This window comes from Phyllobates terribilis, unplaced genomic scaffold, assembly GCF_046119375.1.
Source record: "Phyllobates terribilis strain yellow unplaced genomic scaffold, ASM4611937v1 Scaffold_8__6_contigs__length_399053987, whole genome shotgun sequence".
Classification (NCBI taxonomy): Eukaryota; Metazoa; Chordata; class Amphibia; order Anura; family Dendrobatidae; genus Phyllobates; species Phyllobates terribilis.
In genome coordinates, this window is record NW_027362768.1 from 366,705,470 (window position 1) to 366,729,521 (window position 24,052).

The following is a 24,052-nucleotide window of genomic DNA, read 5'->3' on the forward strand; positions in this document are numbered from 1 at the left end:
TAAGTAGTGAGCTCCCTCTAGTGGTGACCGTATAAATCTGTATGTAGTGAGCTCCAGCTAGTGGTGACTGTATAAATCTGTATGTAGTGAGCTCCCTCTAGTGGTGACTGTATAAATCTGTATGTAGTGAGCTCCAGCTAGTGGTGACTGTATAAATCTGTATGTAGTGAGCTCCCTCTACTGGTGACTGTATAAATCTGTATGTAGTGAGCTCCAGCTAGTGGTGACTGTATAAATCTGTATGTAGTGAGCTCCCTCTAGTGGTGACTGTATAAATCTGTATGTAGTGAGCTCCCTCTAGTGGTGACTGTATAAATCTGTATGTAGTGAGCACCCCCCAGTGGTGACTGTATAAATCTGTATGTAGTCAGCTCCCCCTAGTGGTGGTTGTATAAATCTGTATGTAGTGAGCTCCCCCTGGTGGTGGCTGTATAAATCTGTATGTAGTGAGCTCCCTCTAGTGGTGACTGTATAAATCTGTATGTAGTGAGCTCCCTCTAGTGGTGACTGTATAAATCTGTATGTAGTGAGCTCCAGCTAGTGGTGACTGTATAAATCTGTATGTAGTGAGCTCCCTCTAGTGGTGACTGTATAAATCTGTATGTAGTGAGCTCCAGCTAGTGGTGGCTGTATAAATCTGTATGTAGTGAGCTCCCTTTATTGGTGACTGCATAAATCTGTATGTAGTGAGCTCCCTCTAGTGGTGACTGTATAAATCTGTACGTAGTGAGCTCCCTCTAGTGGTAACTGTATAAATCTGTATGTAGTGAGCTCCCTCTAGTGGTGACTGTATAAATCTGTATGTAGTGAGCTCCCTCTAGTGGTGATTGTATAAATCTGTATGTAGTGAGCTCCCCCTAGTGGTGGCTGTATAAATCTGTATATAGTGACCTCCCTCTAGTGGTGGATGTGTAAATCTGTATGTAGTGAGCTCCCCCTAGTGGTGATTGTATAAATCTGTATGTAGTGAGCTCCTCCTAGTGGTGGCTGTATAAATCTGTATATAGTGAGCTCCCTCTAGTGGTGGATGTGTAAATCTGTATGTAGTGAGCGCCCCCCAGTGGTGACTGTATAAATCTGTATGTAGTCAGCTCCCCCTAGTGGTGACTGTATAAATCTGTATGTAGTGAGCTCCCCCTAGTGGTGACTGTATAAATCTGTATGTAGTGAGCTCCTCCTAGTGGTGACTGTATAAATCTGTATGTAGTGAGCTCCCCCTAGTGGTGACTGTATAAATCTGTATGTAGTAAGCTCCCCCTAGTGGTGACTGTATAAATCTGTATGTAGTGAGCTCCCCCTAGTGGTGACTGTATAAATCTGTATGTAGTGAGCTCCTCCTAGTGGTGACTGTATAAATCTGTATGTAGTGATCTCCCACTAGTGGTGGCTGTATAAATCTGTATGTAGTGATCTCCCACTAGTGGTGACTGTATAAATCTGTATGTAGTGAGCTCCCCCTAGTGGTGACTGTATAAATCTGTATGTAGTGAGCTCCTCCTAGTGGTGACTGTATAAATCTGCATGTAGTGATCTCCCACTAGTGGTGACTGTATAAATCTGTATGTAGTGTGCTCCCCCTAGTGGTGACTGTATAAATCTGTATGTAGTGAGCTCCCCCTAGTGGTGACTGTATAAATCTGTATGTAGTGAGCTCCCCCTAGTGGTGACTGTATAAATCTGTATGTAGTGAGCTCCTCCTAGTGGTGACTGTATAAATCTGTATGTAGTGATCTCCCACTAGTGGTGGCTGTATAAATCTGTATGTAGTGAGCTCCTCCTAGTTATGACTGTATAAATCTGTATGTAGTGAGCTCCCCCTAGTGGTGACAGTATAAATCTGTATGTAGTGCGCTCCCCCTAGTGGTGACTGTATAAATCTGTATGCAGTGAGGTCCCCCTAGTGGTGACTGTATAAATCTGTATGTAGTGAGCTCCTCCTAGTGGTGACTGTATAAATCTGTATGTTCTGTGCTCCCCCTAGTGGTGGATGTGTAAATCTGTATGTAGTGAGCTCCCTCTAGTGGTGGCTGTGTAAATCTGTATGTAGTGTGCTCCCCCTAGTGGTGGATGTGTAAATCTGTATGTAGTGAGCTCCCTCTAGTGGTGGCTGTGTAAATCTGTATGTAGTGTGCTCCCCCTAGTGGTGGATGTGTAAATCTGTATGTAGTGAGCTCCCTCTAGTGGTGACTGTATAAATCTCTATGTAGTGAGCTCCCCCTAGTGGTGACTGTATAAATCTGTATGTAGTGAGCTCCCCCTAGTGGTGACTGTATAAATCTGTATGTAGTGTGCTCCCCCTAGTGGTGGATGTGTAAATCTGTATGTAGTGAGCTCCCTCTAGTGGTGGCTGTGTAAATCTGTATGTAGTGTGCTCCCCCTAGTGGTGGATGTGTAAATCTGTATGTAGTGAGCTCCCTCTAGGGGTGGCTGTGTAAATCTGTATGTAGTGTGCTCCCCCTAGTGGTGGATGTGTAAATCTGTATGTAGTGAGCGCCCCCCAGTGGTGACTGTATAAATCTGTATGTAGTGAGCTCCCCCTAGTGGTGACTGTATAAATCTGTATGTAGTGAGCTCCCCCTAGTGGTGACTGCATAAATCTCTATGTAGTGAGCTCCTCCTAGTGGTGACTGTATAAATCTGTATATAGTGATCTCCCTCTAGTGGTGGCTGTATAAATCTGTATGTAGTGTGCTCCCCCTAGTGGTAGATGTGTAAATCTGTATGTAGTGAGCTCCCTCTAGTGGTGACTGTATAAGTCTGTATGCAGTGAGCTCCCTCTAGTGATGGCTATAAAAATCTGTGTGTAGTGTGCTCCCCCTAGTGGTGGATGTATAAATCTGTATATAGTGATCTCCCAATAGTGGTGGCTGTATAAATCTGTATGTAGTGAGCTCCCCCTAGTGGTGACTGTATAAATCTGTATATAGTGATCTCGCTCTAGTGGTGGCTGTATAAATCTATATGTAGTGTGCTCCCCCTAGTGGTGGATGTGTAAATCTGTATGTAGTGAGCTCTCTCTAGCGGTGGCTGGATAAATCTGTATGTAGTGAGCTCCCTCTAGTGGTGGCTGTATAAATCTGTGTGTAGTGTGCTCCCCCTAGTGGTGGATGTGTAAATCTGTATGCAGTGAGCTCCCCCTAGTGGTGACTGTATAAATCTGTATGCAGTGAGCTCCCTCTAGTGGTGACTGTATAAATCTGTATGTAGTGAGCTCCAGCTAGTGGTGGCTGTATAAATCTGTATGTAGTGAGCTCCCTCTAGTGGTGGCTGTATAAATCTGTGTGTAGTGTGCTCCCCCTAGTGGTGGATGTGTAAATCTGTATGTAGTGAGCTCGCTTTAGTGGTGGCTGTATAAATCTGTATGTAGTGTGCTCCCCCTAGTGGTGGATGTGTAAATCTGTATGTAGTGAGCTCCCCTTAGTGGTAGCTGTATAAATCTGTATGTAGCGTGCTCCCCCTAGTGGTGGCTGTATAAATCTGTATGTAGTGAGCTCCCCCTAGTGGTGGATGTGTAAATCTGTATGCAGTGTGCTCCCCCTAGTGGTGGCTGTATAAATCTGTATGTAGTGAGCTCCCCCTAGTGGTGACTGTATAAATCTGTATGTAGTGAGCTCCCCCTAGTGGTGGCTGTATAAATCTGTATGTAGTGAGCTCCCCCTGGTGCTGGCTGTATAAATCTGTATGTAGTGAGCTCCCTCTAGTGGTGACTGTACAAATCTGTAAGTAGTGAGCTCCCTCTAGTGGTGACCGTATAAATCTGTATGTAGTGAGCTCCAGCTAGTGGTGACTGTATAAATCTGTATGTAGTGAGCTCCCTCTAGTGGTGACTGTATAAATCTGTATGTAGTGAGCTCCAGCTAGTGGTGACTGTATAAATCTGTATGTAGTGAGCTCCCTCTAGTGGTGACTGTATAAATCTGTATGTAGTGAGCTCCCTCTAGTGGTGACTGTATAAATCTGTATGTAGTGAGCACCCCCCAGTGGTGACTGTATAAATCTGTATGTTGTCAGCTCCCCCTAGTGGTGGTTGTATAAATCTGTATGTAGTGAGCTCCCCCTGGTGGTGGCTGTATAAATCTGTATGTAGTGAGCTCCCTCTAGTGGTGACTGTATAAATCTGTATGTAGTGAGCTCCCTCTAGTGGTGACTGTATAAATCTGTATGTAGTGAGCTCCCTCTAGTGGTGACTGTGTAAATCTGTATGTAGTGAGCTCCAGCTAGTGGTGGCTGTATAAATCTGTATGTAGTGAGCTCCCTTTATTGGTGACTGCATAAATCTGTATGTAGTGAGCTCCCTCTAGTGGTGACTGTATAAATCTGTACGTAGTGAGCTCCCTCTAGTGGTAACTATATAAATCTGTATGTAGTCAGCTCCCTCTAGTGGTGACTGTATAAATCTGTATGTAGTGAGCTCCCTCTAGTGGTGATTGTATAAATCTGTATGTAGTGAGCTCCCCCTAGTGGTGGCTGTATAAATCTGTATATAGTGAGCTCCCTCTAGTGGTGGATGTGTAAATCTGTATGTAGTGAGCTCCCCCTAGTGGTGATTGTATAAATCTGTATGTAGTGAGCTCCTCCTAGTGGTGGCTGTCTAAATCTGTATATAGTGAGCTCCCTCTAGTGGTGGATGTGTAAATCTGTATGTAGTGAGCGCCCCCCAGTGGTGACTGTATAAATCTGTATGCAGTGAGCTCCCCCTAGTGGTGACTGTATAAATCTGTATGTAGTGAGCTCCTCCTAGTGGTGACTGTATAAATCTGTATGTAGTGAGCTCCCCCTAGTGGTGACTGTATAAATCTGTATGTAGTAAGCTCCCCCTAGTGGTGACTGTATAAATCTGTATGTAGTGAGCTCCCCCTAGTGGTGACTGTATAAATCTGTATGTAGTGAGCTCCTCCTAGTGGTGACTGTATAAATCTGTATGTAGTGATCTCCCACTAGTGGTGGCTGTATAAATCTGTATGTAGTGATCTCCCACTAGTGGTGACTGTATAAATCTGTATGTAGTGAGCTCCCCCTAGTGGTGACTGTATAAATCTGTATGTAGTGAGCTCCTCCTAGTGGTGACTGTATAAATCTGCATGTAGTGAGCTCCCCCTAGCGGTGACTGTATAAATCTGTATGTAGTGAGCTCCCCCTAGTGGTGACTGTATAAATCTGTATGTAGTGAGCTCCCCCTAGTGGTGACTGTATAAATCTGTATGTAGTGAGCTCCTCCTAGTGGTGACTGTATAAATCTGTATGTAGTGATCTCCCACTAGTGGTGGCTGTATAAATCTGTATGTAGTGAGCTTCTCCTAGTGGTGACTGTATAAATCTGTATGTAGTGAGCTCCCCCTAGTGGTGACTGTATAAATCTGTATGTAGTGAGCTCCCCCTAGTGGTGACTGTATAAATCTGTATGTAGTGAGCTCCCCCTAGTGGTGACTGCATAAATCTGTATGTAGTGTGCTCCCCCTAGTGGTGGATGTGTAAATCTGTATGTAGTGAGCTCCCTCTAGTGGTGGCTGTGTAAATCTGTATGTAGTGTGCTCCCCCTAGTGGTGGATGTGTAAATCTGTATGTAGTGAGCTCCCTCTAGTGGTGGCTGTGTAAATCTGTATGTAGTGTGCTCCTCCTAGTGGTGGATGTGTAAATCTGTATGTAGTGAGCGCTCCCCAGTGGTGACTGTATAAATCTGTATGTAGTGAGCTCCCCCTAGTGGTGACTGTATAAATCTGTATGTAGTGAGCTCCCCCTAGTGGTGACTGTATAAATCTCTATGTAGTGAGCTCCTCCTAGTGGTGACTGTATAAATCTGTATATAGTGATCTCCCTCTAGTGGTGGCTGTATAAATCTGTATGTAGTGTCCTCCCCCTAGTGGTAGATGTGTCAATCTGTATGTAGTGAGCTCCCTCTAGTGGTGACTGTATAAATCTGTATGCAGTGAGCTCCCTCTAGTGGTGGCTATATAAATCTGTGTGTAGTGTGCTCCCCCTAGTGGTGGATGTATAAATCTGTATATAGTGATCTCCCAATAGTGGTGGCTGTATAAATCTGCATGTAGTGAGCTCCCCCTAGTGGTGACTGTATAAATCTGTATATAGTGATCTCCCTCTAGTGGTGGCTGTATAAATCTGTATGTAGTGTGCTCCCCCTAGTGGTGGATGTGTAAATCTGTATGTAGTGAGCTCCCTCTAGTGGTGGCTGTGTAAATCTGTATGTAGTGTGCTCCTCCTAGTGGTGGATGTGTAAATCTGTATTTAGTGAGCGCCCCCCAGTGGTGACTGTATAAATCTGTATGTAGTGAGCTCCCCCTAGTGGTGACTGTATAAATCTGTATGTAGTGAGCTCCCCCTAGTGGTGACTGTATAAATCTCTATGTAGTGAGCTCCTCCTAGTGGTGACTGTATAAATCTGTATATAGTGATCTCCCTCTAGTGGTGGCTGTATAAATCTGTATGTAGTGTCCTGCCCCTAGTGGTAGATGTGTAAATCTGTATGTAGTGAGCTCCCTCTAGTGGTGACTGTATAAATCTGTATGCAGTGAGCTCCCTCTAGTGGTGGCTATATAAATCTGTGTGTAGTGTGCTCCCCCTAGTGGTGGATGTATAAATCTGTATATAGTGATCTCCCAATAGTGGTGGCTGTATAAATCTGCATGTAGTGAGCTCCCCCTAGTGGTGACTGTATAAATCTGTATATAGTGATCTCCCTCTAGTGGTGGCTGTATAAATCTGTATGTAGTGTGCTCCCCCTAGTGGTGGATGTATAAATCTGTATGTAGTGAGCTCCCTCTAGCGGTGGCTGTATAAATTTGTATGTAGTGAGCTCCCTCTAGTGGTGGCTGTATAAATCTGTGTGTAGTGTGCTCCCCCTAGTGGTGGATGTGTAAATCTGTATGTAGTGAACTCCCTCTAGCCGTGGCTGGATAAATCTGTATGCAGTGAGCTCCCCCTAGTGGTGACTGTATAAATCTGTATGCAGTGAGCTCCCTCTAGTGGTGACTGTATAAATCTGTATGTAGTGAGCTCCAGCTAGTGGTGGCTGTATAAATCTGTATGTAGTGAGCTCCCTCTAGTGGTGGCTGTATAAATCTGTGTGTAGTGTGCTCCCCCTAGTGGTGGATGTGTAAATCTGTATATAGTGAGCTCCCTTTAGTGGTGGCTGTATAAATCTGTATGTAGTGTGCTCCCCCTAGTGGTGGATGTGTAAATCTGTATGTAGTGAGCTCCCCTTAGTGGTCGCTGTATAAATCTGTATGTAGTGTGCTCCCCCTAGTGGTGGCTGTATAAATCTGTATGTAGTGAGCTCCCCCTAGTGGTGGATGTGTAAATCTGTATGTAGTGTGCTCCCCCTAGTGGTGGCTGTATAAATCTGTATGTAGTGAGCTCCCCCTAGTGGTGACTGTATAAATCTGTATGTAGTGAGCTCCCCCTAGTGGTGGCTGTATAAATCTGTATGTAGTGAGCTCCCCCTAGTGGTGGCTGTATAAATCTGTATGTAGTGAGCTCCTCCTGGTGTTGGCTGCATCCTATGCGTAAAAATCACAGCTCCACTCACTAAAGAGATATCATAAAATGATGTTATTTTTGAACATTTGAATCCGAAATCATAGAATATTTTAAGTCCCGCCCAAAATGTCCCCCTTTGAATTTGCATAACCACACCCTTTTTGTGAACCAGTATGTGGAGCAGCCCCTGTTGGTTGCCATGGGCAACAATCACTTTTTTGTTTTTTTGTACAGTTTATCCCAGAATTACAGCAGAAAAACAGGCAGAAAAGTATTTTCTTAGCAGTGACGCTGGTCTGAGCCAGATTCACCATGAATTCCATCTTTCTTTCAGCGCTGCCAGATTTAGTGAAGCAGAGAGAGAGACGGCTTCTCCAAACACCGCGGCGAGAGCTGCCCCCGTCCTGCCGCCATGCTGCCGGCCAGCATTCTACTAACCGGTACGTCAGTGCGGGGTCTATACAGAAATGTGGGCAAAATTGTGGCAAATTGTAGTTTAGGGTCTAATAAAGATCCCAGAGGTGGTCGGACGCTGAGGATCCAGCACCGACGCTGCAGCCGACACTATGTATCAGGCTGGCAGCAAATGGGTTAATAGCACACCTAGGAGAAGTTATATGTCACCACTGATCTATACCTCCCTCTGTGATGTCACCACTGATCTATACCTCCCTCTGTGATGTCACCACCGATCTATACCTTCCTCTGTGATGTCACCACCGATCTATACCTCCCTCAGTGATGTCATCACTGATCTATACCTCCCTCTGTGATGTCACTACTGATCTATACCTCCATCAGTGATGTCACCACTGATCTATACCCCCCTCAGTGATGTCACCACTGATCTACACCTCCCTCTGTGATGTCACCACCGATCTATACCTCCCTCTGTGATGTCACCACCGATCTATACCTCCCTCAGTGATGTCACTACTGATCTATACCTCCCTGTGATGTCACCACCGATCTATACCTACCTCTGTGATGTCACCACCGATCTATACCTCCTTCAGTGATGTCACCACTGATCTATACACCCCTCAGTGATGTCACCACTGACCTAAAGCCCCCTCAGTGATGTCACTACTGATCTATACCTCACTCAGTGATGTCACCACCGATCTATACCCCCTCAGTGATGTCACCACTGACCTATACCCCCCTCAGTGATGTCACCACTGATTGACAACCTACAACTATCACAAAGCTAAACAAGTACAACAGAGCGAAACAAACTCCACGGAATCCACCAAGTAGATGCATCACGGGGACACAGTTTTGGGGGCTTCTTCACTTTGTCTTTCTGCCTATTATCCCCAGGATACTCAGAGTTTATGTATTTTACACCCAGTTTAGCTTTGTCAAACACCAGTGAGATTAGGAGGTTCCCAGTCCTGGAACGTGACAGCCACTCAAAGTTCCACATGTTCCAAAAGTACAAAAATAACTTTTTTCCATTTTTTTTTCGGACAATGGATAAAACATTGCAGGAAGCCGCCATGTCTCTTCCTGCAGCTCTTGACACAGTGAAAGGGTCTCCAAAAAGTGATTTATGTAATATTGTTCCCAGAGGTTTGGAAAGAAAACACATCAATAGTGAGACACTTTCCACCCACAGACGTCCCCGACCTCCAAGCATCTGCTTCTGGAGTTATGTGCCTTGTCTTCACACGTGATTTCGAAAGAATAATTGCTCAGCGCAGAACAGTAGGAACGAAACCGCAGCAGTTCTCAGTTTACCAGATGCCAAGTTTTATTACTTTTTTTTAATGTTGTTGTTATTGTAACATTTCATGTTTAATAACAGTCTGCAAACAACAACAAAACCAATCAGAATGAAACAATGTAATGTAAGAACACAGTGACTGCACCAGCAGAATAGTGAGTGCAGCTCTGGAGTATAATACAGGATGTAACTCAGGATCAGTACAGGATCAGTAATGTAATGTGTGCACACAGTGACTGCACAAGCAGAATAGTGAGTGCAGCTCTGGAGTATAATACAGGATGTAACTCAGGATCAGTACAGGATTAGTAATGTAATGTATGTACACAGTGACTGTACCAGCAGAATAGTGAGTGCAGCTCTGGAGTATAATACAGGATGTAACTCAGGATCAGTAATGTAATGTATGTACACAGTGACTGTACCAGCAGAATAGTGAGTGCAGCTCTGAGGTATAATACAGGATGTAACTCAGGATCAGTAATGTAATGTATGTACACAGTGACTGCACCAGCAGAATAGTGAGTGTAGCTCTGAGGTATAATACAGGATGTAACTCAGGATCAGTAATGTAATGTATGTACACAGTGACGGCACCAGCAGAATAGTGAGTGCAGCTCTGGAGTATAATACAGGATGTTACTCAGGATCAGTAATGTAATGTGTGTACATAGTGACTCCACCAGCAGAATAGTGAGTGCAGCTCTGGAGTATAATACCGGATGTAACTCAGGATCAGTAATGTAATGTATGTACATAGTGACTGCACCAGTAGAATAGTGAGCACAGCTCTGGGGTATAATACAGGATGTAACTCAGGATCAGTACAGGAGCAGTAATGTAATGTATGTACACAGTGACTGCACCAGTAGAATAGTGAGTGCAGCTCTGGAGTATAATACGGGATGTAACTCAGGATCAGTAATGTAATGTATGTACACAGTGACTGCACCAGCAGAATAGTGAGTGCAGCTCTGGAGTATAATACAGGATGTAACTCAGGATCAGTACAGGATCAGTAATGTAATGTATGTACACAGTGACTCCACCAGCAGAATAGTGAGTGCAGCTCTGGAGGATAATAAGGGATATAACTCAGGATCAGTAATGTAATGTATGTACACAGTGATTGCACCAGCAGAATAGTGAGTGCAGCTCTGGAGGATAATAAGGGATATAACTCAGGATCAGTAATGTAATGTATGTACACAGTGATTGCACCAGCAGAATAGTGAGTGCAGCTCTGGAGGATAATACGGGATATAACTCAGGATCAGTAATGTAATGTATGCACATTCTAATTTATCTTACTTTTATGTAGATTTTAGTTCATTGTAGAATACTATTGATATCTGGATAAATCCTTTACAGACATAAACCAGAATAGTGATGATTTCACCCAGATGAGGTTAGTTCCCTGATCCCAGGGGCCATGGAGGAGACTCTGGGATCACCACATTCCTGGCTTTGCTGGTTGCTGGCACAGGTGTTTGAACGTGACTGGGAACCTGTTAAATGTCTCATTATAAGGCAGTCAGATGGTTGGGTGACTCTCCAGTCCGGGCACGCAGCTCTGCAGGGGGATATTCTGCACATAACATTACATTGTATGATGTTTGTTGATGCAGTTTTCACAACATTGGAAGTTGGCGATGAAATGGCGGTCTATGGAAAGCGGAAAAATTTTCCATTTGCCAGGCTGCTTGGAACGTCACAGGATTGTGCCAGATTATAATTTTGGATTCTAGCAATTAAACTGAATGATGATTATCCAAATTTACAAGCAAACGGCTCTCATTCTGTCAACTCCGGCCAGATCTAGCAATGGAAAAATAAAAATATTTGTTCTAATGTTTTGTATTTTTTTTTTTTTTTTTTACAAAGTTTAACATTTTTTTAAGCCACTAAAATAGTAAAAAAACAAACAAAAAAACTTTACAAGTTTGGAGTCGTCGTAATCGTACTGACCTGTAAAATCTTGATACCAGGTCATTTTCACCAATGAACCGAATTGTGTTTTTTTTTCCCCATTTCAATCCACTTTTTCCTTTTTTTTCGCAACATTATTTGATAAAATGATTGATGTCATTGAAATTTACAACTTGTCCCGTGATTAAACAAGTCCTTATACGGCTACGTCAATGGAAGGATAAATAATAGTGATCTGTAGACCCATTGATGAAACAATCGCTGTTTTCATATGGAGAGGGGAGTCCCGTCCGCTCCTCCACATAAATGCTCCTTCTGTGTCTCAGCTCCCCACCTCCTAATCTCACAGTAGACACAACCCAGACCCTTCCCCACATATACATATACCATAGAGGCACCGGCCGCCCCTTGTGCTCCATTTGCTGAATGTCCCTTTTCTCTCTAATATTACCACGGTAATTGCAGTAGAAAAAGGGTAAATGCCGTAATATCTCTGATGACCGTGGCTCCAACTAATGAGAACACTCCCCACCATAGTAACAAAAAAATTGGGGGTTTCTTTTGGTCATTTCTTTCAGACCATGCCCCTCCATGGAAGAAACCTTCCGCAGACTACTTTCACTGAGGTTTTGGGAGGATTTGATTGTTCTCTTTGATCAAAGTCTTTATTCTCCATTGGGCCCGGACCACCATGGCGACTTTTTCCATCCATGTCACACAAAGAAATCTTTGTCTCACCGTTTTTACCCACAGCTAAACAAACTCCTAGGTGCCCTACACAGCAATAATTCCAACTAAATCATTATACATCTTTTTTTGTGCCCCCCACAGCTAACAATGCACCTCTTATACCTCTACACAGTTACAATGTCCCCTCTAAGGTTGCAGACACTAATAGTTTCCCCATATAATAATTATGCCCTCTTTGTGATCCCATACAATGATTATGCCCTCTTTGTGACCCCATACAATAATTATGCCCTCTTTGTGACCCTATACAATAATTATGCCTTCCGTGTGACCCCATACAATAATTATGCCCTATTTGTGACCCCATACAATAATTATGCCCTATTTGTGACCCCATACAATAATTATGCCCTCTGTGACCCCATACAACAATTATGCCCACTGTGTGACCCCATACAACAATTATGCCCTTTGTGTGACCCCATACAATGATTATGCCCTCTTTGTGCCCCCATACAATAATTATGCCCTCTTTGTGCCCCCATATAATTATGCCCTTGTGTGCCCCCCATACAATAATTATGCCCGCTATGTGACCCCATACAATAATTAGGCCCTCTGTGTACCTCAATACAATAATTATGCCCTCTGTGTGACCCTATACAATAATTCTGTCCTCTATGTGACCCCATACAATAATTATGGCCTCTGTGACCCCATACAATGATTATGCCATTTGTGTCCCCATACAATAATTATGCCCTCTTTGTGCCCCCATACTATTATGCCCTCTTTGTGCCTCCCTACAATAATTATACCCTCTGTGTGACCCCATACAGCAATTATGCCCTTTGTGTGACCCCATACAATAATTATGCTCTCTGTGTGACCCCATACAATAATTATGCCCTCTGTGTGACCCCATACAATAATTATGTCCTCTATATGTCCTGTAGGGGTTTCAGCTTGGACACATACAGGCACAGAGTTTAATGTTAAAGTTTATTGTCCTTCGAAAACTTTGTAGCTCCAAAAGGAAAACAGCTTTCTTCAGCACAAATGAATAACAAAACAGTCCTTTCTTTTGGGTAAGGCAAAACAAATCAAAAGTACTAAAGGCACTTCTCAATCTTTAACAAAGACTATCCACCATGAACAGTCTTTCTCCAGCCCCAGCACAACACACACTGATGAGCTAACCCAGATGTCTGTTATTAGGCCTGTAAGACTGGAGTATGGGAGCGACCTTTCCCACCCAAGCTCTTTTGGGCTTTCCTAAATCCAGGACCCAAAATCCAGTCAAGATAAAAACCATCTCAGTAACCAAGTGTTACTGGTGCACTTTCTCCCAGGACTTACATCACCGAGGCCAGCCACCTCGGTGACACATACCTGCCATGCAGGACTTTCTGCTTTCTTATAGCCACTATACAATAATTATGCCATCTATGTACCCACATACAATAATTATGTCATCTATGTGCCCACATACAATAATTATGCCCGTCTTGTGCTCTATATAATAGTAATGCCCCCTATGTGCCTCCCCATGTTATTGATGTCCTCGAATGCTCCAATTTTCAATAAAAAGAAACATTAAGTCAGATGCCCCTCTCATGACAAACGGCAAGATGCTCATCTATCATCCTGTAGGCTGACATCGTGATGAAGTGACATCATTGCACCACATGAAGTCGTCTGGGCACTCCCGACCTATGGTAGGCCGCCAGTCTAAGACAGCTTATGACTTACCAGGGTGAGTGGCCAAGAGCGTCCTGCTCCGCCAAACATTGTTGACACACATACAGTTAAAAGCAGTGTCTGTCTGGGGAACCAGGCGGCCCCTTCCCCTTCGGGCCCAATCATGGTTGCACCCAAGACAACCACTGGACAGAGTACCTTAAGTGTCATTTTACAGTGCCTCCATAAACATTGCCAATTGGAGACTGCCCCAATATAGTGCCAAAGTGCCCTTATAAAAAGCCGTAAGTGCTTTATTAACTGTGCCAACCGGTGTCCATATTCATAGTACATACACAATGCCCAATTATTAGTGCCTGTAAGAAAGGATCCCCACAAACAGCATCAGTCACGCGGTATGCCAACGATCAGTGCCAGGTCAGAGCATGAGTAAAGGTGCGAATACCCTTGAACGTTTCCAGACGTCTCTGCTGGTTCCAGGGCTGCGGTGCCGAGGACAGGATCCCAGTAACGTCTCTGCTGCTATATTAGGACACACGATCTATTAATGGTACCTGTATGGGCCTTTTGTCATTGAACTATAAATGTGAGGGCTGCATCAGGACTCAAATCTTACAAACCTACAGTCGTTCTAGCCCATAGAGAAGTGTGATTCTACAGCCGGAAACTACAACTCCCAGCATATCCTGACAGCTGCAGATAATAACGTCATGAAGGGGCTCAAGTGTAATACCAGACATGGCCCCTAGATAAGAGTGGCGCTGTTTAAAAAAAAAACTCATATAGTCCTTTAATAGGTATCAAAGGAAAAAAAGAGTCACAGAGAGTGAGAAAACACTACAGAGATAGTAAAGGGTTATCCCCAACATTGCCAGGGCAGGTGACACACCCTGAAAAGCATCTGCTTCATAGGACAGCCGGGGATAGCCAAGAACTGTACTCAGCAGTCCCACAGACGATAGGTGGAGTGGTGGCGTGCGGTAATAGTAAAGGGTTATCCCCAACATTGCCAGGGTAGGTGACACACCCTGAAAATCATCTGCTTCATAGGACAGCCGGGGATAGCCAAGAACTGTACTCAGCAGTCCCATAGACGATAGGTGGAGCGGTGACATGCGGTAATAGTAAAGGGTTATCCCAAACATTGCCAGGGTAGGTGACACACCCTGAAAAGCATCTGCTTCATAGGACAGCCGGGGATAGCCAAGAACTGTACTCAGCAGTCCCATAGACGATAGGTGGAGCGGTGACATGCGGTAATAGTAAAGGGTTATCCCCAACATTGCCAGGGTAGGTGACACACCCTGAAAAGCATCTGCTTCATAGGACAGCCGGGGATAGCCAAGAACTGTACTCAGCAGTCCCATAGACGATAGGTGGAGCGGTGACATGCGGTAATAGTAAAGGGTTATCCCCAACATTGCCAGGGTAGGTGACACACCCTGAAAATCATCTGCTTCATAGGACAGCCGGGGATAGCCCAGAACTGTACTCAGCAGTCCCATAGACAACAGGTGGAGAGGTGGCATGCGCTCTATTCTGACGGAGCATTTCAGAGGCTTGTGATAACTTGCAATATCGGGAACAACCCTTTAAGCATTCCGTTAAAGGTTTAACAAGCTTAATGAAGTCACTGATGACATCATAGTTGTGGCACCTTATGTGCTGATGTCATCATGAGCACAATTTGGACACTTACACCTGGTGGCATAGTGAGGGCCATTACATGTTCCCATTAACACACCAGTGCCAGGTTATTGGAATATCCCTACCAGGGCCGGCTCCAGGTTCACATGGGCCCTTGGGTGACATAGTCCCAGTGGGCCCCTCTTTCCTCCTCATCTCCTAAAGCCTACAATCTTGAGACGTTTCAGGCTTGTTTTTTCCAATACAAGCTTTACAGTAGCTTTTATTTTTACTATTTTGTGATTTTCAATCACTTTTTATTCCCTTGAAATGATAAAAAACACCAATTCTGTCATTTCAATTTTTTGGTTTATTTCAGCATTCATCGTATGGGATAATTATTATGATATTGTATTTGTGCAGATAGTTATGCACGAAACAATTCCAATTATGTTTTTTTTTATTGTTGTACTTTTACACACATTTTTTATATATTTTTTTCATGTTTTTTTTACATTTTTTATTGCTTTCCCTAGGGCATGGATGTCAAACACACAGGGCCAAAATTAAAAACTTGGACAAAAGTTGAGGGCCAACCACTATACAGTATAATGGGCCTCACACAGTCCTCCATACAGTAAAATAGGCTCACATAGTCCTCCATACAGTATACTGAGCCTCACATAGTCCTCCATGCAGTATAATGGGCCTCACACAGTCCTCCATACAGTAAAATGGGTTCACATAGTCCTCCATACAGTATAATGAGCCCCACATAGTCCTCCATACAGTATAATTGCCCCACATAGTCCTCCATACAGGATAATGGGCCCCACATAGTCCTCCATACAGGATAATGGGCCCCACATAGTCCTCCATACAGGATAATGGGCCCACATAGTCCTCCATACAGTATAATGAGCCCCACATAGTTCTCCATACAGCAGAATGGGCCCCACATAGTCATCCATACAGTATAATGGGCTCCACATAATTCTCCATACAGAATAATGGGTCCCACATAGTCCTCCATACAGTATAATGGGCCCCACATAGTCCTCCATACAGTATAATGGGCCCCACATAGTCCTCCATACAGGATAATGGGCCCCACATAGTCCTCCATACAGGATAATGGGCCCACATAGTCCTCCATACAGTATAATGAGCCCCACATAGTTCTCCATACAGCAGAATGGGCCCCACATAGTCATCCATACAGTATAATGGGCCCCACATAATTCTCCATACAGAATAATGGGTCCCACATAGTCCTCCATACAGTATAATGGGCCCCACATAGTCCTCCATACAGTATAATGGGCCCCACATAGTCCTCCATGCAGAATAATGGGCCCCACATAGTCCTCCATACAGAATAATGGGTTCCACATAGTCCTCCATACAGTATAATGGACCCCACATACTCCTCCATACTGTATATTGGGCACACATAGTCCTCCATACAGAATAATGGCCACTCACAGTCCTCCATACAGAATAATGAGTCTCACATAGTCCTCCATACAGTATAATTGACCCACATAGTCCTCCATACTGTATAATGGACCCGACATAGTCCTCCATACCGTATAATGGTTCCACATAGTCCTCCATACAGAATAATGGCCACCCATAGTCCTCCATTCAGAATAATGACCCCACATAGTCCTCCATTCAGAATAATGACCCCACATAGTCCTCCATACAGAATAATGGCCCCACATAGTCCTCCATACAGTATAATGAACCTCACATAGTCCTCCATACAGAATAATGGGCTCCACATAGTCCTCCATACAGTATAATGAGCTCCACATAGTCCTCCATACAGTATAATGGCCCCACATAGTCCTCCATACAGGATAATGGGCCCACATAGTCCTCAATACAGTATAATGGGCCCCACATAGTCCTCCATACAGGATAATGGGCCCACATAGTCCTCCATACAGTATAATGAGCCCCACATAGTCCTCCATAGAGCAGAATGGGCCCCACATAGTCATCCATACAGTATAATGGGCCCCACATAGTTCTCCATACAGAATAATGGGTCCCACATAGTCCTCCATACAGTATAATGGGCCCCACATAGTCCTCCATACATTATAATGGGCCCCACATAGTCCTCCATACAGAATAATGGGCCCCACATAGTCCTCCATACAGAATAATGGGTTCCACATAGTCCTCCATACAGTATAATGGACCCCACATAGTCCTCCATACTGTATAGTGGGCACACATAGTCCTCCATACAGAATAATGGCCACCCATAGTCCTCCATACAGAATGAGTCTCACATAGTCCTCCATAAAGTATAATGGACCCACATAGTCCTCCATACTGTATAATGGACCCCACATAGTCTTCCATACCGTATAATGGTTCCACATAGTCCTCCATACAGAATAATGGCCACCCATAGTCCTCCATTCAGAATAATGACCCCACATAGTCCTCCATTCAGAATAATGACCCCACATAGTCCTCCATACAGAATAATGGCCCCACATAGTCCTCCATACAGTATAATGAACCTCACATAGTCCTCCATACAGAATAATGGGCTCCACATAGTCCTCCATACAGTATAATGAGCCCCACATAGTCCTCCATACAGTATAATGGCCCCACATAGTCCTCCATACAGGATAATGGGCCCACATAATCCTCAATACAGTATAATGGACCCCACAAAGTCCTCCATACAGCATAATGGGCCCCACATAGTCCTCCATGCAGAATAATGGGCCCCACATAGTCCTCCATACAGAATAATGGGCCTCACATAGTCCTCCATACAGAATAATGGGTCCCACATAGTCCTCCATACAGTATAATGGACCCCACATAGTCCTCCATACCGTATAATGAGCCCACCTAGTCCTCCATACCATATAATGAGCCCCACATAGTCCTCCATACAGTATAATGGGCCCCACATAGTCCTCCATACAGGATAATGGGCCCACATAGTCCTCCATACAGGATAATTGGACCACATAGTCCTCCATACAGTATAATGAGCCCCACATAGTTCTCCATACAGTAGAGTGGGCCCCACATAGTCCTCCATACCGTATAATGAGCCCCACATAGTGCTCCATAGCGTATAACGGGCCCACATAGTACTCCATACTATATAATGGGCCCACATAGTCCTCCATACAGTATAATGGGTACACATAGTCCTCCATACAGAATAATGGCCCCACATAGTCCTCCATACAGTATAATGGACCTCACATAGTCCTCCATATAGAATAATGGCCCCACACAGTCCTCCATACAGTATAATGGACCTCACATAGTCCTCCATACTGTATAATGGGCGCACATAGTTCTCCATACACTATAACGGGCCCCACATAGTCCTCCATACAGAATAATGGGTCTCACATAGTCCTCCATACAGTATAATGGACCCCACATAGTCCTCCATACCGTATAATGGGTCCACATAGTCCTACATACAGGATAATGGCCCCACATAGTCCTCCATACAGTATAATGAACCTCACATTGTCCTCCATACAGAATAATGGGCTCCACATATTCCTCCATACAGTATAATGAGCCCCACATAGTCCTCCATACAGTATAATGGCCCCACATAGTCCTCCATGCAGGATAATGGGCCCCACATAGTCCTCCATACAGTATAATGGGACCCACATAGTCCTCCATACAGAATAATGGCCCCACATAGTCCTCCATACAGTATAATGAACCTCACATAGTCCTCCATACAGAATAATGGGCTCCACATAGTCCTCCATACAGTATAATGAGCTCCACATAGTCCTCCATACAGTATAATGGCCCCACATAGTCCTCCATACAGGATAATGGGCCCACATAGTCCTCAATACAGTATAATGGGCCCCACATAGTCCTCCATACAGGATAATGGGCCCACATAGTCCTCCATACAGTATAATGAGCCCCACATAGTCCTCCATAGAGCAGAATGGGCCCCACATAGTCATCCATACAGTATAATGGGCCCCACATAGTTCTCCATACAGAATAATGGGTCCCACATAGTCCTCCATACAGTATAATGGGCCCCACATAGTCCTCCATACATTATAATGGGCCCCACATAGTCCTCCATACAGAATAATGGGCCCCACATAGTCCTCCATACAGAATAATGGGTTCCACATAGTCCTCCATACAGTATAATGGACCCCACATAGTCCTCCATACTGTATAGTGGGCACACATAGTCCTCCATACAGAATAATGGCCACCCATAGTCCTCCATACAGAATAATGAGTCTCACATAGTCCTCCATAAAGTATAATGGACCCACATAGTCCTCCATACTGTATAATGGACCCCACATAGTCTTCCATACCGTATAATGGTTCCACATAGTCCTCCATACAGAATAATGGCCACCCATAGTCCTCCATTCAGAATAATGACCCCACATAGTCCTCCATACAGAATAATGGCCCCACATAGTCCTCCATACAGTATAATGAACCTCACATAGTCCTCCATACAGAATAATGGGCTCCACATAGTCCTCCATACAGTATAATGAGCCCCACATAGTCCTCCATACAGTATAATGGCCCCACATAGTCCTCCATACAGGATAATGGGCCCACATAATCCTCAATACAGTATAATGGACCCCACAAAGTCCTCCATACAGCATAATGGGCCCCACATAGTCCTCCATGCAGAATAATGGGCCCCACATAGTCCTCCATACAGAATAATGGGCCTCACATAGTCCTCCATACAGAATAATGGGTCCCACATAGTCCTCCATACAGTATAATGGACCCCACATAGTCCTCCATTCCGTATAATGAGCCCACCTAGTCCTCCATACCATATAATGAGCCCCACATAGTCCTCCATAAAGTATAATGGGCCCCACATAGTCCTCCATACAGGATAATGGGCCCACATAGTCCTCCATACAGGATAATTGGACCACATAGTCCTCCATACAGTATAATGAGCCCCACATAGTTCTCCATACAGTAGAGTGGGCCCCACATAGTCCTCCATACCGTATAATGAGCCCCACATAGTGCTCCATAGCGTATAACGGGCCCACATAGTACTCCATACTATATAATGGGCCCACATAGTCCTCCATACAGTATAATGGGTACACATAGTCCTCCATACAGAATAATGGCCCCACATAGTCCTCCATACAGTATAATGGACCTCACATAGTCCTCCATATAGAATAATGGCCCCACACAGTCCTCCATACAGTATAATGGACCTCACATAGTCCTCCATACTGTATAATGGGCGCACATAGTTCTCCATACACTATAACGGGCCCCACATAGTCCTCCATACAGAATAATGGGTCTCACATAGTCCTCCATACAGTATAATGGACCCCACATAGTCCTCCATACCGTATAATGGGTCCACATAGTCCTCCATACAGGATAATGGCCCCACATAGTCCTCCATACAGTATAATGAACCTCACATTGTCCTCCATACAGAATAATGGGCTCCACATATTCCTCCATACAGTATAATGAGCCCCACATAGTCCTCCATACAGTATAATGGCCCCACATAGTCCTCCATGCAGGATAATGGGCCCCACATAGTCCTCCATACAGTATAATGGGACCCACATAGTCCTCCATACAGTATAATGAACCTCACATTGTCCTCCATACAGAATAATGGGCTCCACATATTCCTCCATACAGTATAATGAGCCCCACATAGTCCTCCATACAGTATAATGGCCCCACATAGTCCTCCATGCAGGATAATGGGCCCCACATAGTCCTCCATACAGTATAATGGGACCCACATAGTCCTCCATACAGTATAATGGACCTCACATAGTCCTCCATACAGGATAATGGGCCCACATAGTCCTCCATACAGAATAATGGGTCCCGCGGTAATAATGAGTGGCGGTATATACATGGTGCACGATAAGGACACATTGTTCTGAGGGTCTGACAGATTAAGCTCTGCGATAACATTACAGAACGCGCTGGCACTGAGCGAGCAAGTTCCCGGGAGCGGCTTCTACTCCCCATCGTACGGCTGCCATGAGACAATTGTATCCCTGTTCTGCGGCCATCGCAGCTGTAGTATCGCGGAGCCAGGCTACATATTTGTGCTGTAACATCATTTTCCTGATATTACCGCATTATAATGTTATTACGACCCCATCGGGTTTAGTTGGGAGGAATGTGCTAGGTTTGGATAGGAACTAGCCTCCGTCCGTCTCCCACATGCAGAGGGACGGTTAAAGGGGCACAACTTATAATTGTACAGCACTGAACATGAGGCATGCAGCACTTATCATGGGGGCCGGACATTTTTGTGGACTTGCTGTCTGTCAAAACATTATAGACGACTGCCCAGCTGGATATGGCTGATAACAGAGAACCACACATTGCATTTAATCTTTTTGCACCACTTGTTGGTATTATTTGAGCACTGTATGGCGGTATTGCAGTTTATAGTGGTGGAACCAAATAGCATTATTGAAGCAATTGAATGTAAATGTTATCTGGACAAGTGATAATTATGCACCGTACGGTATGGTTATTTGTAGAGTGTATGGCGGTACATTATATGGCGGAGGCTCCCCCCACACGGGACACCATCCAATGAAACATTACAATTTCAGGTTCTCTGCCATAGTTCTGCAAGGTATCAGGACAGTCTGTGGTTTTTGTGCCAATTTTTGGGATGTCAAAGTAAAACAATGTCCCCATAGCCGTACCCACTTTTAGGCCACCCCCCTCCCTGCCCGTTTCCTGCCTACTGACAGTATATTTGGACATCAGGGTGCCATCTAATTATGGAGTAATCCTTAGTAACACACAAGGGCTGATTTATGGAGGTTCAGAAAATTTGCCAAGTGACAGAGGACTCTGGCGTTGCAGTGACAAAGTTATTATAATAACAGGCTGAACTGGATGGACGCTTGTCTTCTTTCGGCCTTATAAACTATGTAATAACTATGTAATAACAGCAAATAATATTTGGAAATTTTTAGTTAAGCAATTACTTTATGTAATATCTGATGTAACAATAAAAACGTCACCTCTCTTGTATTAATCCGATGTGCCAGCGCTGAGAAACCGAGCTTTAAAACTACATCTAGGAAGTGCACTGGGGGCGTGTCTGTGCACTCAGAGTACAACGACACGCCCCCAATGCACCACCAGAGTAATCTGCATCTGACTTCAAAGCTTGATTTCTCAGCGCTGCCACATCTGATTAATACAAGACGAGTATCATTTTTATTATTGTACGAGGACTCATACAGCTGTGCCGTTGATTTCTGTAGTAAAAGGTTCCCTTTAAAGCAACTCCATAGACGAGGACACGCTGTGTACAGATCAGTCATCATTTATTATGTCCAGCCTTTCTCTATCATTTCCTGCTTCACATGGCCGTAGTGACAGCTCTATGGAAAGATGGCATCGGCCCAAGTTATACCTGTGTCGCTTTGCTGGATTGGACCTTGGCGCGACCCGAGTTAACCCCGGTCATTCTCAAGGAGATGTAAAGGACTATATTCACAAATCAATGTCTTGTATGGATCTGTGTTATATCACCCATCTATAAAATAACCTTTTCTGTGTCCCAGGAGCTCTGCCATGTCCCTCTCTTCTTTCTCACTATTCTGTGTATTCGTTTTGGGTTTAAAGAGTCCAGTGGGATTAAGACCACCCACTGGACCCCTAAACTCAGGATGGGGACAGATTTTATTTCAATTATTATATTACAAGTTCTACTGAATCTTTTTACACAAAACTATATATAATTCTGCTCAGCTTCTCCTGCACTGTAATAGATCAGGAAGCAGATTCACGGTGACAGCAGGTTCCCTTTAACTAGAATTTCCATTTGTCATTGTAACTGTGAACCATACATCTTAATGGAAAGCGAAAAATGAAGTCCATTGGAGGAGGCACAATGGCCTGATTTCATTTTATATAATTATTTTTTTAAAATTAGTAAATATTAATTAAAATATTTTTTATAGTAAAAAAAAAAAAAATAAATATATATACAGTGCTGGCGAAAAGTATTGGCACCCCTGCAATTCTGTCAGATAATACTCAGTTTCTTCCTGAAAATGATTGCAATCACAAATTCTTTGGTCTTATTATCCTCATTTAATTTGCTTGCAAGGAAAAAACACAAAAGAGAATGAAGCAAAAATCAAATCATTGATCATTTCACACAAAACTCCAAAAAAAGGTCAGACAAAAGTATTGGCACCCTCAGCCTAATACTTGGTTGCACAACCTTTAGCCAAAATAACTGCGAACAACCGCTTCCGGTAACCATCAATGAGTTTCTTACAATGCTCAGCTGGAATTGTAGACCATTCTTCTTTGGCAAACTGCTCCAGGTCCCTGATATTTGAAGGGTGCCTTCTCCAAGCTGCCATTTTGAGATCTCTCCACAGGTGTTCTATGGGATTCAGGTCTGGACTCATTGCTGGCCACCTGAGAAGTCTCCAGTGCTTTCTCTCAAACCATTTTATAGTGCTTTTGGAAGTGTGTTTTGGGTCATTGTCCTGCTGGAAGACCCATGACCTCTGAGGAAGACCCAGCTTTCTCACACTGGGCCCTACATTATGCTGCAAAATTTCTTGGTAGTCTTCAGACTTCATAATGCCATGCACACGGTCAAGCAGTCCAGTGCCAGAGGCAGCAAAGCAACCCCAAAACATCAGGGAACCTCCGCCATGTTTGACTGTAGGGACCGTGTTCTTTTCTTTGAATGCCTCTTTTTTTTTCCTGTACACTCTATGTTGATGCTTTTTCCCAAAAAGCTCTACTTTTGTCTCATCTGACCAGAGAACATTCTTCCAAAACGTTTTAGGCTTTCTC

The 24,052-nt window shown here is 44.1% G+C and overlaps 1 protein-coding gene across 1 annotated transcript in view; it reads left to right on the top strand.

Annotated features, from left to right (window-relative positions):
* Positions 1–24,052, top strand: part of LAMB2 (laminin subunit beta 2) — a 112,291-nt gene that overhangs the window by 20,887 nt on the left and 67,352 nt on the right. Inside the window, exon 2 of the mRNA XM_073644859.1 lies at positions 7,829–7,934. Coding sequence (XP_073500960.1) covers positions 7,907–7,934 — 28 coding nt within the window. The 5' untranslated portion in view covers positions 7,829–7,906. The remainder of the gene's footprint in view (positions 1–7,828; positions 7,935–24,052) is intronic.